This window comes from Oryctolagus cuniculus, chromosome 15, assembly GCF_051225735.1.
Source record: "Oryctolagus cuniculus isolate XC-2025 breed Fujian yellow rabbit chromosome 15, ASM5122573v1, whole genome shotgun sequence".
Classification (NCBI taxonomy): domain Eukaryota; kingdom Metazoa; phylum Chordata; class Mammalia; order Lagomorpha; family Leporidae; genus Oryctolagus; species Oryctolagus cuniculus.
The window spans coordinates 50,985,412-51,002,362 of NC_142881.1; the positions used below are offsets into that span (position 1 = coordinate 50,985,412).

At 41.8% G+C, this 16,951-nt stretch overlaps 1 protein-coding gene and 1 long non-coding RNA gene across 15 annotated transcripts in view; both read left to right on the top strand.

Annotated features, from left to right (window-relative positions):
• Positions 1-15,696, top strand: part of BICC1 (BicC family RNA binding protein 1) — a 336,500-nt gene extending 320,804 nt beyond the window's left edge. For 13 of the 14 annotated variants that reach the window (XM_051823885.3, XM_089314866.1, XM_089314872.1 and 10 more), the window contains 4 exons: positions 448-604; positions 4,497-4,657; positions 7,295-7,394; positions 13,065-15,696. In XM_051823885.3, the coding sequence (XP_051679845.2) occupies positions 448-604; positions 4,497-4,657; positions 7,295-7,394; positions 13,065-13,195 (549 nt within the window). In that variant the 3' untranslated portion in view covers positions 13,196-15,696. Of the gene's footprint in view, positions 1-447; positions 605-4,496; positions 4,658-7,294; positions 7,395-10,434; positions 10,514-13,064 lie in introns of all 14 variants that reach the window. The other variant, XM_070057685.2, reaches the window with a different exon arrangement.
• Positions 1-16,951, top strand: part of LOC149121989 (uncharacterized) — a 473,114-nt gene that overhangs the window by 438,675 nt on the left and 17,488 nt on the right. The gene's annotated exons all lie outside the window — the stretch shown is intronic.

Genomic DNA, 16,951 nt, shown 5'->3' on the forward strand with positions numbered 1-16,951 from the left:
TTAAAGTGCCTGTAGGAGTGTGATCCTTCCCAAAACTTTGAGTCTCTCTGTGCCCCATTCTCATGTATCCTTCTTGAGTGATTCAAGGCAGAGAGTCTGCCACACCAGAGGGTCGATTTCCTGAAAATAAGGAGGAGTCTCAGCATGCACTTCTCCACATCTCCTCGGGGGGATTCTTTCTGGGGGCTCTCGAGCTCTGGCTGCCCTCGTCGTCAGCCCCCCCCCTCCCCCGGTATCTGTGTTTGCATAGCACTGTGTATCTAACCAGATGTCCTTGGCTGCTGGAGGACAGACCCATTGGAGGGTATGGCAGTCCTCCTGAGAACCGGCATTGCAGGCAGTTGCAGGGGTTGGCGGTAGAGGGAAATGGTGTGAAGTGGATTCTTCTCTGACCCTGAGAACCCCACCGTATTAAACACTGTCTTGTCCGGTTTTGCCTATTCACAGGGCTCCTCGGTGTCTCTGTCACGGTCCAACAGTCGTGAGCACTTGGGAAGTGGAAGCGAATCTGAGAACTGGAGAGACCGAAATGGAGTAGGACCTGCAAGTCCTAATGAATTTGCAGCCTCCATTGGCAGCCCCAAGCGTAAACAAAACAAATCAAGTGAGCTGTGACTTTTTTTCCTACTTCTTGGCATGATGAGCTTTGACTTTGGTTTGAGGTGAGGTTGTATATTGCTGGCCTCTGTGACGTCCAGTGCTTGGTGTAATTCACATGCAGCCTCCTTTGTGAAGCCTTCCTTCTTTCTCCTGGCAGTGCTCGTCACGTAGTTCATGCCCCTCGTTGCATTTTGGCGTGGTTTCTCTCCAGCAGTTTTGGTCTTGAAGGGTGCAATTATGTGTTTACCTATCTATCTTTCCCTTTAGGCTTGGAGTCCCCACAACCCAGGGACCATATTTATTCATTCAGTGAACATTCATGAAGTACTCACAGGCCAGACACTCTCTTAGACAATGCCATTTGTTATTTTGCCCTGAACTTAGCAGAGTACCCCATACTTCAGTGGGTGGTACTAGATTAATGTGTGCAGAGTAAGTGAGTAATGCACACACAAACATCCAGATGTCAAGGGAAAGCCCACGTGTGAGAAAGCACTTCAGATCAACAGAAGCAAATTAAACCCTTGGGGTCTGACACTGTGGCATAGGAGGGTAAGCCTCCACCTGCAACACCGGCATCCCATATGGGCACTGACTGGCTTGAGTTTCTGCAGCTCCACTTCCAGTCCAGCTCCTTGCTAATGGCTGGAGAGAGTAGCAGAGGATGGCCTAAGGCTTGGGCCCCTGCATTCGTGTGGGAGATCTGGAGGAAGCTCTCTGGCTCCTGGCTTCAGCCTAACTCAGCCCTGGCTGTTATGGCCATTGGGGATTGAGCCAATAGATGGAAACTCTTGCTGTCTCTCTCTTTCTCTCTCTGTATCTCTCTCTCTCTCTCTCTCTCTCTCTCTCTCTCTCTCTCTGTGTGTGTGTGTGTGTGTAACTCTGTCTTTCAAATCTTTTCACAAAATTAATCCTTTGGACAGTTGAAGAAAAGACTATCCGGTGGATAGCTGTTTAAGGGGAGAAGCTGGATTTGGTTGGTGAAACTGGCCACGTTCAGCTGACTTAGCACAAATCGAAGGCAGAGCTTTGATTTAAAGCATGGGGGTTCTGTTTTTTAGCAAATACAGCCAAGGTGGCAAGAGTGTTGAGTGTTTCATCTAGAAAAGCGCCCGTGCTTCTGAGCTGTGTAAGTAGGTAAACAGACAAGAATTGACACAGTCATCACAGGAGCTGCCCCTGATGCTGTTCTCAGGTTTTTTGACAAATTCGGAGTCATGACACACGTAGTGTGGAGAGTGTGAAGAGTGCTTGGAGAGAGGCAATCTGGGTGCGTGTAGCAGACACTGGGTAACAGCCCGCCATTACCATCAGTCAAGTCAGCCTTGTTGTCAAGGGGCTAAGATTTAAAAAGGCCAAGTCTAAATAACAGAGCACTGTCGATTCTTTCATTCCCAAGTGTACCGTCGATTGCAGCCTGGAGACTTCCTATTAGTTGCTGGCTGGCTGCTCTTCCCCTGACAGCGTGACTGATCTGAGAGACAGGCTGGGGCCAGTCTGGATCGAGGGGTGTAAATGGTGTCTGGTCCATAGGACGATATGAACCTCTCTCTTTTTTCATCTGTATCTCTTTTTTTCTTCATTTAATGCTGGAGAGTTAAAATTGACTGTACTGCTTAGTTGAATGGAAGTGTAGGATGACGATGAGGGGATCCATTAATACAAAGGCACAGATGCCTGGTACAACAGTCAGGATGTCTTTGGGACACGCCCATCCTGCCTGGGAGGCAGCAGGTGATGGCTCAAGTACTTACGTCCCCAGCGCTCTTATGGGAGGCCTGGTTGAAATTCTGGACTCCTGGCTTTGACTTGGCCCAGCACTGGCTGTTGTGGCAATTTGGGGCATGAACCAGTGGATGGATGATCTCTCTCTCTCCCCTCTCTCCCATTTCAAATACACAAAAAGAAGCAAAAAGCTGAGTTTGACCCTCTGAGTAGGCGATTGGCCTAACAGTCTGCTGGTAAGCAGTGAGGATGCCCACATCCCTTACGGGAGTGTGTGGGTTCTGACCCCAGTCCCAGCTTTCCCCTAATGCAGCAGGTGATGCTCAGGTGGTTGGGTTCTCACCACCCACGTGGCAGACCTGACTTGAGTTGCCAGCTCTGGCTTCACTCTGTGGGCGTTTGGAGAGTGAACCAGCAGATGACAGCTCTCTCTCTCTCTCTCTTTCTCTCAAATGAATAAAAAGTTAATCACAATTATTTAACTTGTGTAAGATGCATTAAGAATGTAGAGAATTTAGAAGAATGTAGAATATTGTAGCTAAGACAAAAATGTAAAAAAAAAGTTGTGGGCCATTATAAACACATATCATTAAGAATATTTTATTTTCAAACATCTATTTTTAAGGTTTTACTACTGTATTTTATTTAATCTAACATGCATTAGATAGTTCTTTTAAATACATAATCAATATAAAAATTATCAAATTAGTTTACATTTTCTTGATGTAAAGTCTTTAAAATCTCTTATTCCTAATGGAACACTTTGATTCCTACTAGCCTCATTTCAGGTGCTCAAGTGGCCACATGTGGCTGTTGTCCACTGCATTGAAACCACAGTTTTAGATAATTTTCCTGACCCCTTGTGAAGGGACCGATGTTTCAATCCTTGCTGGGCATCTCTGTTTATACAGTTGCTTCAGTGTAATTCTTGGTAACTCCCCTTTTGCTGGACAAAAAATGATCAGCCTGCCAGTATGTTTCCTGATGACTCGGGGGCTCTGCTTCACCTCGAAGTGATGTGGTATCCAGGACTCAGTGTCTCAGGACTCCATCCCCACAGGTTCTCCAAGGGTTAAAACATTTCAGAGAAAAGAAACCTTATTAAGAAATTCCTTCTGCTTGAGATGAGCAGAGCACTTCTCAGTTGGGAGATGACAACAGCTGAAAGAGTGGTTTGGGGTACTGAAAGCAAGAGTCTCAGATTTGGTGGATGTGTGGATCCCCACGGTGGATTAAGGGGCGTGACTGGCTGTGCTGAGGCTCCGCCTCCTCCACTTCCACCTCCCTGGGCCTCCTGAAGCCGCATCCTCGATGTAAGAAGAAAAATCTACCACCCAGACAAGAGCCAGGTGTTGGTCAGGAAGGCAGGAATGGCTGCATGACCCTGGGGGAACTCCCAGAGAAGTGTCTGTGTGCTGAAGAACTTGGCATTGGTCATTAACCCCTCATCCAGGCTTGCGCATCCCTGGGCATGAGTGTGTTGAAACCTTTGCCTACCAAATCCATTGCAGAGCCAAGGTAAACCTCAGCGTGCTGGTCAGAAATTTTCTCAAGAGACAGCTTAATTTCTGTCATAAATTAAATCCATGAACTCTAGTAGCATCATTCATATCACTCCATACATTAGTCCTAATGTTGAAAGTGCTCTATTTTAAGCACTTGCTACCCAGTCATATTTTCCTAGGGAATGAGACTTACGTATTGCAATATCGTACAGTTCCTGTGACTACAGGAAAACTCCAGTGCAGGTGCAGACAACCACCCCGGCACCCAGTGGCGGCCCTGGAGTTTTAATAACTGTCCCTACCTTCGTAGTGTCCTAGAGCCTCCTTCCAGGCTCGTTTAACTCACATCCAATCAATTAGAAGGAGCGAATACTGTGGAACGCTCAGGGAGAAGATGATAAATGGTTATTAACGACAGAGGCACTGTCGCTGAATGTCTGCTTCCCCAGTGTCACTTTTACATGGCAGGCGCCTCCCTGAAAGCAATCACCAGCATTTCCTTAATGAAAAGCCAATGTTTCAGTAAAGGATGGCTGTACTTCTGCAGCTACTGCTCTAGCCCGCAGAACAATGAAATCTGAAATATGTGGGTGATTAGAACTTTTAATTAAACCGTGCTCTCTCTGGGCATTTACGCTGCCAGCCTGTGTCTCCTTTGCCTTTCAGCGGAACACTATCTCAGCAGCAGCAATTACATGGACTGCATTTCCTCGCTGACGGGAAGCAATGGCTGTAACCTGAACAGCTCTTTCAAAGGCTCCGACCTCCCCGAGCTCTTCAGCAAGCTGGGCCTGGGCAAATACACGGACGTCTTCCAGCAACAAGAGGTCAGTGCGTGTTTATCTTCCCAGGTAGGTGTGTCTGGGTGGTGTGCTGGGTGACCTCTAGAAAGAAAGCACAGAGCGGCCTCTGACTGCACTTTCACTGAGCGCTTACTCAAGTCTCCCAGCTTGTTCTCTCCACTAAGAAAAATGTCATCTCATTTCTTACTTATCTGGTGTGGCTCATGGACACAAGATAGCAGAAATATGGAAAATGTCCATTGCAAAACTGTACCTTAGCTGCCCCTCCTCACCAGTGATAGCTAAAAGTCCTAATTGGTGTCTTGATTCACAGCTCCCCTAAGGTCAGCCCCAAGTGTGTAGTTAAGAGTCCACTTTTGAATCACTTACCGGTGGCATTTCAAAGTAAACCACGGCGTCTGAAATAAACATCTATGGATGTTTTCCACCATATCCATTAGATGTGTTACTGAAGTCTGTTCTCACTGTGTGTGTGTGTGCGTGAACAGTGATGGCCTTTACTGTTTGGCTTTTGCCTAGCCCAAAACATAACTTAGATGTCTTCTGGATCATTGCCACCATGGACTTTGGCCCAGTCCATTAACCATGGCCCGTTTTGTTCTGGCATTAAGAAATAAGGTCCTCAGCAAGATTCTTTCTAATGATGGCCTCATACTACCAGGGCACAGCAAACCTAATGCAGAAAGTGTAAATGGTCTATAAACTTGTCTTTTTCTCAAATCAAGCCATTGTCCACGTTTGATACCAGCTGGTTTAATTTCATGTTAGAGGATCTGATTAAGTTGGTAATGCCCAGGCATGGATCAGTCAGTAGAGAATTGAAGGTTTTTATTAGGTACTTTATTTACATCATAAATTTAATGTACTACTCATAACTCAATACATTAAGTTTAATAATTATATATTTTTGACATTTTTGCACTAAAAAGGGCTTATTATTTATGTAATGGATCCTGGGGAATGGATTTTATTTTCTTTGCCCTACATCTAAGTCAGTGCTCATTTGACCAAGGGTTTTTTAAGTTGAGTAACTCATCCTGAAATTGCATTGTTGTATCTGTTGGTTTAGTCTTGCTGGTTAAAGGAGGGTAGCTGATAGAGATGCTCCAGGTCAGAAGTCATTTAACTTGTACAGACACAGAAGGTTTCAGTGTAAGGGATTAAGTATCACCAGTGATATTTCTGGGTTTGTTTTTATCTATATTTCCTATTTGAAGAAGCATAGAAATACGTTGTACTTCTTACCTAACTACAAAAGGGGAGGAAACATGAAGATATAAAGCAGAGTAGCTTTATCTAGTATTTTAGTAACTGGGCCATGGGTCAACAAAGTGGTCTGGAGACCTGCTGCCTGACATGGTAAATAAAGTTTCATTGGAACATAGCCATGCCCATTTGCTTATATGTTGTTACTGCTGCTTTTGAGCTATAAAAGTCGACTTGAGTAGTTATAATAGTGAAAGTGTGGCCCATAAAACCTAAAATATTTACTCTCAGCTCTTGAAGAGAAATGTTGGTAACACTTGAACTAGAGTCTCTATGAAATGGAATTTCTAAAAGCTTATCTTGGGAATGGTGATAAATGGTAAACCCCAGGCTTTGTAACATCATTTTTGTAGATGTACCTTCAAAACTAAAACAGAGATTCAAGTTGTGTTCAGAATAACTAAAATGTGTTTTGGTGTATAGAAACTCGATGTCCTGCTTCCTTTAATATAGGCTATTTTCCACATGACGTATAATGTTTATGTAGGATAGTTTCCAGTATTCAAATGTGATTTAACAGGAGTCCCTCATTACATAACCTCATGAGCATGCATGCAAGTGTGCTGAAGGTTCTTAGAGTACTTTTCACAGATTCTGTGTCAGTATAAATGATCAGTAGCCGTCATTTTACCCCGTTGGTCAGCCAGTTGCTTGATGTCTACAGTCATATTTAATGCTCAGTATGGTCTTGAAAAGTATAATTTTGCCAACCCTAAGTGTCCACAACCAATAATGGCACAGTCGGCATCTGAACCCAGTTCTGCCTGGCTTCAATCTGTTACCGTTCAATTCCTCCATACTGTGTTAAAAGGAAGAGGGGGATACTTAAGCTGTTTGCCAGCATATTTTGTTGCTGATACCAGGAAGTACAATTATACTCATGCTGCTTTAGCATATACTTCTTTTTAGCTATTCTCAGAGATAGCCTGCTGAGTTGATCCAAGTGAACCATAATCTGATGTGGACTGGGACTTCCATCATTCCAACTGTGGTGTTCTTTAGTTTCTTATAAAAGTATGTATAGCCAATTCCAAATTAAAATCTAAGAAATGTTTTTTTTTTTCTGGAGTGAGATGTTTTCTCCACTTCATCACAACACAAAAATAGTGCAGTAATTATGTTTCCCTTTTTGTCATAGCTGCCAGGATGCTCAGGGCTGAGTTTTGGCTCAAATGCAGTAAATCATCAGCCTGGACTATCTTCTGTTAGAATCATCACTTCCATATCATCACCTTCATTTCTTAATTCTCAGCCCTTAGATTTGGGCCACCACCATTGATTTTCAGAAGTAGGCAGAGCATAATTAATATATAGGTGTAATAATGAGTTGATAGTACAATGACGAAAATAGTAAGTACTTAATATGTTGATTTGCGGTTCCTGTTTTACTCACAGATCGATCTTCAGACATTTCTCACTCTCACAGATCAGGATCTCAAAGAGCTGGGGATTACTACTTTTGGTGCCAGAAGGAAAATGCTGCTTGCAATCTCAGGTGAATATAAATGTCCAACTCGTATTTTAAAATCTGAGTAGCCTCTGCCAGCGGGCTCAGCTAGTTGGGCTGAGGTTCTGCTGATCATTGCTTCCCTACTAACCTGACCCCTTGGTGGCTGTGGTTTCAGAGGGCTTTCTGCCAACTGGGTGACAAATGCCAAGAATAAATTACTATTCATTGGAGGCATTGCCAGAAAACCTGCCGTGACAATGTCAATCATCAAAACAGATTTCTTCAGAAAGATCTAACCAGAGTTACCCTTTGTAGAACATGGGACTATTTTAATTCTCCTTTTTGCAGTTGTGTTAAGCAGTAATCATTGGGTTAGTGAAGAACTATTCTTGATTGGATTCCAATTTCAAATGCGAGTGCCCACACATGCCACCTGATGAGGAAAAAAAAAAGTCCAAACATTCATTGGGATAGCTTGGGACCTGCCAGTATTATTAATGGCTTTAAATGTTTGTCAGTAGTGTCTTAATGGGATCCGAATTACAGGTGGATGTAAGATACTGAAGGCAGTCACAGAATGAAGGAAAATAATGTTGTTTGCCTCCTGAGGACACCTTCTTCGTGCATCCGTTGCATATTCTATGTATTAAAGTGCTCTATACATATTTATTGGGTGCCACTCATTTGAAAGGAACTGAGCCAGATGATGAGTCAGGAGCTGGCAGATACATAGTAATGGACCTCAGCAGGACGTTCAGAGGAATGTGAATAAGAAATAGGGCATGGGGTCAGGATCAGTTTTTGAAGACTTTCCAGTAAAGTTCTTGAATATCAGAGTTATGGGTGTGCCAGTCTATCAAAAAGACAGACTCCAAGGGCAGAAGCCAAGAGTCACATACTGGGAGAAAATGACTTGACTTTTGCAGAACACTGTATTTGCAGGCTGTGCCTCCAGGAGGCCAGTGTTTGCTTCCACCTGGAGCAGGTCCATTTCAGACCACATTCACTAATCTCATTAGCAAATAAATTGTAAAGGTTCAGTGGCTCTTCATTTAAAATAAAAAGATTATTTATTTGAAAGGCAGAGTTACAGAGAGGCAAGGGATACACACAGAGAGAGAAGAGAAAGGTCTTCCATCTATTGGTTCACTCCCCAAATGGCCACAACAGATGGAGCCAAGCCGACCCAAAGCCAGGAACCTGGAGCTTCTTCTGGGTCATATGTGGGTGCAGGGGCCCAAGGAATTAGGCCATCTGCTGCTACTTTCCAAAACACATTAGCAGGAAGCTTGATCAGAAGTAGAGCAGCTGGGACTCGAATCAGCACCCATATGGCATACTGGCGCTGCAGGCGGAGCCTTTATCTGCTATGCTACAGCGCTGGCCCCCTGGTTCTTCATTTTATCTTAGCAGTAGATTGCCTGCTGCCACCACCAGTACCTCCTTACAGAAAATCTTTATCTGAAGCAGATGCAGGCAGAGCAGCTTTGACAGAGGGGTAGAGATCAGCCATTGAGCTCTTCCACAGATGCATAGAGTCCACCAGTATACACAAGAAGCTGCACTATGGCATTGCACGAGGCAGATGAATAATTCATATCACTCATTTGATTATCTTGGTATGGGGGAAAGAACACTTGATTTAAGTAGGAGAACTGAGTTTTGCCTCTGCCAAGTCATGAGTCCTTGGGTGAGTTTACAGACCCCCTTTGTTTCGGGTTTATTAACTACAAATGGATCTGGGAGTAGATGATTGTGTAAGGTCACCTTCCATTTGTAAAAGCTGTCCTTTCATGTGATAAGTCAGCAGGCCTAGTGAAAATGAACTATAATTTTAACAGCATGTATGATTAACAGGATATTCCCTTGTTTGTGGTTTTTTGCCATCTGTAGCACTAGGGTTCTACTTTCAGCATATTTGTTTACCCTAAATTTATCTTCAGAGAGCTATTGCTAGATGCAAATTATCTTTATGTATTCACACATTCTTTTATGAATTTGAAAATTAAATGGATAATACCACTTGAAATCTGATGAACTCGCATATTCACCACATCTGTACTGTTGAACTCTGCCTGTGGGCCAGCACTGATGGACAGGAGAAGGGTGTACTCAGAATAGCTTCCTCTGTCACTAGAGACTCCTGAAGGGCGGTGAAGTGTAAATATAAGGGGAACCACGTTCGTTTTCGTGCACCAACCCAGTTCCAAATTCTTTAAAGCCTTTGGCTACAAGCAGATATCTGAATACTTTCACAGGTTGCAGATGGGCCCCCAGTACCTTACTCTGGAATATATCAGTACCCTTTATGTTTTGGGGAGTAGGAGGAAAATCAAAAGGGGCTTTGAGTCTTTTTAAGTTTCTTCCAGTCGTGATCTTCAGTGTAATTCTGTGGAGGGAACATACTGCTCCTGTAGACTCCGTCTCTCAGTGGGGTTCCCAGGCTCTCTGGCTTATAGAGGGACCTGAAAGTGTTGAAAAAGATCTCTTCCAAATGCATAGCTCAGTGTGAAGTGTTCTGTTATTTTAAGGATGATTTTGTCTTACTTTGTTGATGCATTTGTTTGAACCTGGTAGATCATTTTCTCTGCAATTCATTTTGTTGAGAAATCCTGCCTCAAAAAGCTTCTTTTTCCAGCTGAGCTCACCTGGTAACAAAGACATCCATGTGTAGTCCCAGAACATTCCATTTCCAGGTGCAGGATAACTGGGCTGCCTGAATTCACATTTGGCTTGTGGTTACACAGTTTCCGTAGATACAGAATTAGCTCAAAATTACTTTTTAAAAAAATTTATATATTTTAAACTAATAATTGAAATTGTTCTTTCAGGATGAGATTTTTTTTTTTTTTAATCTTGGGCCAGAAGACATTTTTAAGATAGGAGGAGACGAAATTTGTCTGCAGTCAAGATTTTTTTTTTTTCAAATCCATAAGTTTCTGGAAATTCAGATTTCCCTCAGAGTGGCTTAGTTATTGATTAACTAGATGTACAGAGACTCAGTGAGAGCAAGTTCAGCATCCAGTTGACAGGCTTCCTGCCACGGCCTCAGGTAGATCTAACATTTCCCAACCTATTCTTTTAGTTTGTGACTCTGTTCAGATCCGCAACAAGATCCTGAGAGCTGCCAGGATTGTGTGAACCTTGGAATTGCAAAGAAAAAGGTTGGTATTTTCCCAAACTATCCCTTAGGCTTACTCAAAGAGAAATCAGAGGAAGGAGTTTGATTTTTAATTGAAAAAAGAAATCCTAGCGTTCCCTCAGTAGGACTTGATCACTGAGAACCTCTCTGGAAGATTTCTCTTGTGCATCCTGCTTAGAAACATCTGTCTGCATATATATTTTATACATAATATATATGTGTTTATATATATATATATATGTACACACACACACACACATATATATGAGAGAGATGGATGGATGTACTCTTTTAGAAACCACATCTTCAGAGGAAGGCTAAATTCCCAATTGTACTCTCTCAAAGATCTAGCTGTTGGAGCTCTTCAAAATAAAGTTTTCAGTGTTTATTTAGGAAAAATGGTTTGTCTTCAGTGGCCCAGTTATTTGCATGTGCACAGTTGCACATGTTACATATGCTAGGAGAAAATGTTTGGTCTTCATTCCTTTTTCTTTTCTATAATATGGGGCTGGCCTCCTGAGTTGTAGGTTATCCCCCCGGTTTCTAATGGAGAGCAATGATAATCTCCTAGGTTAAAAAGGGATGAAAATGTTCTCAGGCTTTGTACTTAAGGGTTCATTTATTCTTAACTGTCCTGTAAGTTTGTCTTTGAATATATTCAATTTGGTCTTTATTTCCCAATTTTCAAGTGCTTTTTTCCTTTTTTAAAAACTAAATACCCATGTGCAACTTTTAATAGGAATGTTACTGCTATTGTGATTCTGCAGGAACATAAAACGATAGCCATTGATAGTGTGCCTGCATGTGTTTTTGCTTATGGAGATATTTTCCTTCCTTTTTCAAGTTTTTAAGCTATGTTTTTCTATTCAGAAATTAAATTTGGTATACTGTATATTAAAATAAGAAATAATGCTCTGTTACCTGGCATACCTGGAAGCACCACTTCTTGAGGTTTGTATTTCTGGTGGTTCAGTTGATTTCTGTCTGAGGGGTCACTGCCGTTCATGGCATTGACCTTGGGATCGAGCAGGGAGGGTTTCAGCTCTGTCACTTAATAGCTGCATGGGCAAGTGACTTCATTTATATTTAGAATCAGTTTTCTTATCTATAAAATGGAGAGTGGTAATATTGTTTCCCTCTTCAAGTGGGACAAAATCAATGTAAAGTGCTTGTCATGTAAACACTAATAAATCACTATTATTTTTCTTCTGAGACCTGTATATAAGAGCAAAGGAGAGATGTGGCCACTGTGGCTTCAATGGGAAAGGGCCAGCATTTACATTTTGGAAAGCAATGGGGTGGGATGGTTGGAATGTTAAAGGTGTTGGCTCATTTACCAAACTCAGAAGATAAGTCTGTCCATATGGGCATCCTTAAACACCTGTGTCCCATTATAGTATCTCTGTGTTCTCCTCCTCAGCACCATGGCTGGCCAAAGCTCATGGCTTTACTGCAGAACTGAGCGGGGATTGTGTATGTGTGGTTGAGAAAGGGCCAGGAACCATGCAAAGAGAAGGTGCTGAATCACCTGCTGTTACTCTCCTCATGAAACACAACACAGCATGATACACAAGTCAACCATTTGATCACTGTAGTTGAACTTGAATTTACATTTGAGGGTTGCCAAAACTCCAAACTTCTGGAGTCCAAAAATTCTATTTACTGGTCCAAATTCCTTATCAGGAAATATTAGTGGTTTGATGATCTGTGTGTTTGGGGGATGGTGTATGTAGCTGTAAACAAGGTGATCTGTTTTAATTAACTTTGTATGCCTTTCCAGTTAATACTCTTTAGTTGGCAAAAGAAAAACTAAACGGTGTACTCAAGGTATGCTGTGGTTTCTTTAAAAATCAAAATAGAGCACCTTAGTTGTTCTCTGAAAATTTGGATTCAAGCATTGGTTGTTTTAAAGGATGAATTTTCTAAGCTGTTGGAGTTTTTATCCTGTTGATTTTTCATTCAAAGAGACCTCTGCCAGTGTGCTTCTTTATGTGACCGGTTCTGACTCAAGAAGCCGTGTGTTGGCAGAGCCCGGGGCTGTGTCTTCATACTTCAGAGTGCTCCTCCAGGTTCCTTGGGTTAGGTGTGGGATCTTCCTTTCATGCCTGACTTTCATAATTTGCAAGTTGCTGCATTAGACGTGGATGAGTTCAAGAGGTCTAATAGTGTCTGCGTCACTGGTAATTCATCCTCTCACATGCCTTTCAGCAGTTTTGATGGCCCCCCCGCTACCCTTGAGATGATCTTGTGGGGCGGTGTCAAACTGTTGACTAGTTCAGGAGTTCACACAATAACATATCCCACAAAGAGTTTACAAACCAGCAGGACAAAGTATTTGCTGCCAGTGGTTTGGTAGGCTGCTACTGTGCTTTGTGTAATGTCAGACTTCCTGGTATTCCAGAAGTGTGTTGACCATCAACTCAAAATTTTCCTTTTGCCACCAGACTGGACGTTCCCCCCAACACCGGTACCTTGTCACCATTTTCTGAGCTCTAATGCCACGTCCTGTAGTGTAGACAATTTCTCCACTGAGCACCTAACAATTGTCTCTCTCTCTCTCTCTCTCTCTCTAGAACTAAATAAAAACCGAAGAAAGCTTTTTGAACCGCCAAATGCACGCACCTCTTTCTTGGAAGGTGGAGCAAGTGGGAGGCTACCCCGTCAGTATCACTCAGATGTTGCCAGTGTCAGTGACCGCTGGTAGCAGTGCCCTGGAGGCACACGCCCTTCACCTAGCTGTAATGCTGGACACCGAGATCTGGGAACAGCCTTCACCGCACACCGCCCTCAGCACTCGGGGTGTCTGGTGTCAGGACCAAAGCATCTTACTCGCACCTGTACTTTGTGGCAAACATTGAGAGAGACACGATTCTTACGTTGTCATACAAAACACCAAGTGTGGATGATTTTTTGTAAATGACAGTTGGACAGAATTTGCAATATGAGGAAAGGGCTTTATCTCTTGTTTTTATTTACTTTATAACATATGCACTGATTTTTTTTTTACTTATAATGAAGGATAAATTGACATCTGGGATGCCAGAAAACTTAGAAGTTATTTTGTTTGCTTATTTTGTATTGGTATTTGGGGGTTTAAAAAAATCAAAGTGGGATTTCCTGGTACTGCTTTAAAATAATTATTGAGGTATCTCAGCACTTTACACAGTTCTGATTTCTTGTCCTGTGGAAATTCTCTTTTTCTCCCTGTCATTTTCATGTCACCTGATGTATTGGTACAAATCAGATTTAGCCATTTTTCTGACTGCCTCAAATTTTTATTTGAAATGGTACTGGATATTAGTTTCTGTGCAGAATATTCTGTGACTTTGGGAAATGTGAGTCCAATTGATTCTGGACCAACTCTGTTCATTTATGTCAGTATCCTAGGAACACTTATTCATGAACCTAGTTTGTGGTAACAGGTGCAAAGAAAGACCAAATGGACTTTGCAATATTAACCCTTTGCAGTCATCATATTTAGCTGCTGCCTATATTGCTAAAATGATTTTAATAGTTGTCTGAAGGCAAAGGGCTGGTTTTTTTTTTTAGTATACTGCCACTGAAGGACATTTATTTATATCAAACTTTTATTTTTAGATATTATAAACAGTACTTAATTGATGAAATTGCTATTTACTAGAGATTTATGGTAGAGAATGAACGGCATTCAATAACTGGAGCCCTAGATTGTCACTTTATTTAAAAAGACAGATAATCACCCGACAAGACAGCACTGTTGCCATCATGGAGAGAAGGAAATCACCTTCCTTACAGGTGCACCTTGGCCATGCTCCGTGTGTTCACAGGGCTTGCCTAAAACCTTGGCAGTCTGCTTAAAGGAGACTGTGTCTGTTAAGAATGCAAAAGCTTTACATTTCCAGAGTGACAGTTTATGAAGATAACTGAGTTCTGAAAGAAAAAAAAAAAAGGACTGTTTTTAAGTGGCTAGATTTCCTTGTTAGAATCCTAAACTGTGAAAGTCCAAGAGACTGGGCAAAGTTGTTGCCTGAATCTTTTCAGAAATCTTATTGTGGATTTGTAAAGGGTTTTCATCCATGAAGAAAAATCACTTAAGTGCCTTTCTTCATTCAAAGCAATATTATTTCCAAGTATATTAATTTACTGGAATACTTTCCCATAGGAAATGTTGTCAATTAACTGTACTGTAACGACTTATTTATGTTCCATATTCAAGGCTTTCTACGTGGCTATAAACCACTCTCACTAGTTCTCTGCAGAAGGCATTCGATAGGTATATACAACAATTGGGGGCTTTTATATAAAAGTGGGATGAGAAATGCTTGCCTAACATTTTTCCTTGGATATGTTTTGTCATTAAGTTAAGAACAGCAATTGAAGAGACATCTTACACACTGCAGAATTTTCACTTTAAAAAATAACATTGGTTACCCCAAAAGCAATGAGCCTGCCATAAAATTATCTCTGATGACCGGCACTAAGGGGCTTGCCCACTCCTGTGCTCAGCCTTGTCTGTTGGTGGACCTAGATCTACTACAGTGGAATTGTCCTGTGCACATATCTCCAGAGGATAATGTGGCACTCCCTGGTTTAATTGACTGTGGAATGTGTCCTGCTTTGTCCTCAGCACAGGTAACAATTCCAGATTTGTTTCCTATTCAACAACTCAGTGCTTTTCATTGTATTGTTTTTTAATAAGACCTTGATGATAGAACAATGAATTGTTTGGAGCCCTTTCCCCTAGCTCTCTACCTTGTATGTGCAACTGGAGAAGGAGGAGGAATGTTTTTGCAGTACTAAGCTGACACAGGTTTTAGGAACAGTGCTTTGATATTGTGCCAAAGAGAAAACTGTCCGACTTAAACTAAATTAACTGGGGTGGCTAAAAATAAAAAAACACTGGAAATTATTTTTCTCATTTTCTCTTGGTGGGATGAAGGGAATGACACTACAGTATACAGAGTTATCGGTGTTATGTGATGCACAGAATATTTGGATTATTTGAATAATGTTAACTTTTAATCAATCTGCGCCTTAATAGTGACTGGTTATCTGTAAATATCGAACAGATACAGATTGTATTTTTGTGTGGGTTTTTGTCCTTTTAGTGACTTTTTTAAAAAATGAGAGATGGAATTAACATTGAAAATGGGAATTTTTTCTAAACTAATCAATTGTTAAATGCAAAATAAATTTATATAACCCCTTTGTATTGCTCTTGCTAGAGGAACTGTGTCTTTTATTTAAAAAAAAAGTCTTCACAGGGACATTCTGTACCTATGTTTTCTAAGAAACCCTTTGCATGTTTACAGTATTGCTACTTTCAGCAGAGTTGAAAGACATGTCTGCAGTAGAATTGCGTTTGCATTCTCTGGCCGCTTGTTTGGCATTGACAGCACTCATTTTCAGCCATGCACTAAGGCACTTTATTTTTTAAAAGTTAGTGAATCCAGGACCAGTCATCAATCATTGTTTCTCTGGACACCCATCGGTGCATGCAGAAACTTCATGGAACAGGTTTTATTCTTGTTGATTCTTTTGTACAGCCCCAAGTGTATGACCACTGTGACAGCCTCCTCCACCTGCAGAGGTGTGCAGCACTGCAGTGACACCAGGCCCTTGGACCCAGGTTCCCATTTAGAGAGAGGTCGGTGCACTGTCCCTCACTGACATCCTCACCAACTGCTTTGTCTTGGAATGAACAGTCTTGCTAGGCCTGAGACCACCGGCCCTCCACCTGTTACATCTCAGGAATCTCTCTACTATGTGCCAGTAGTTCTTAAAAACTTCTTAGAACAAGAGATCTTTCAGTAACTGAAAGCCTTACCTGTTACCCAATGTTAAATGATTGATTCATTCACTAATGATACACAAAGTTACTTTTATAACTCGGTGAAAAATTGAATTAAAAGGTGAGTTTATTTTGGTGCAAATAATTTTGAAATCCATGCATGGTTTTTTCATGGTACACATTTTTCTGGCTTATTTGAAGCCCAGTCATGTATAGATTACAGAAGTTAGGGGGCTGGAATAGACAGATCTTTTAATGGCACTTTACAGCAACTTCGGAAAGCCCCCTCATGAGGCTAGCCTAGGCCTAGGCACAGTGGTGAACAGAAGCCCCTGCTTTCATTGAGCTTACATTCTCAATGGAGAAGGGGAGAGCTGATGAGCTGGGATGGGGGAGGGGGAATCCCTACCTTTCAACCTGGGCCTCTGTGTATTTAGCACCCTCTCCGGAGCTTTCTAAAAACCTCAGTTGTAAACACAACAGTTGAAATACCTGTTACAGTGAAATAAGCCTGTGCTTTCCAATGCAAGGTGTTCTTTCATCTTCCTTCTTTTTCTAGGTTCCACAGGTTTAATTATGCTTCTCAAAGCAGTGCATGTAGCCTTTTGTGTGTATCTGCTTTGTAGATACACCCTATGATGATAATGGGCAAGAACCATCATCTTCTTAGATTTGACTCCTAGTGATGGC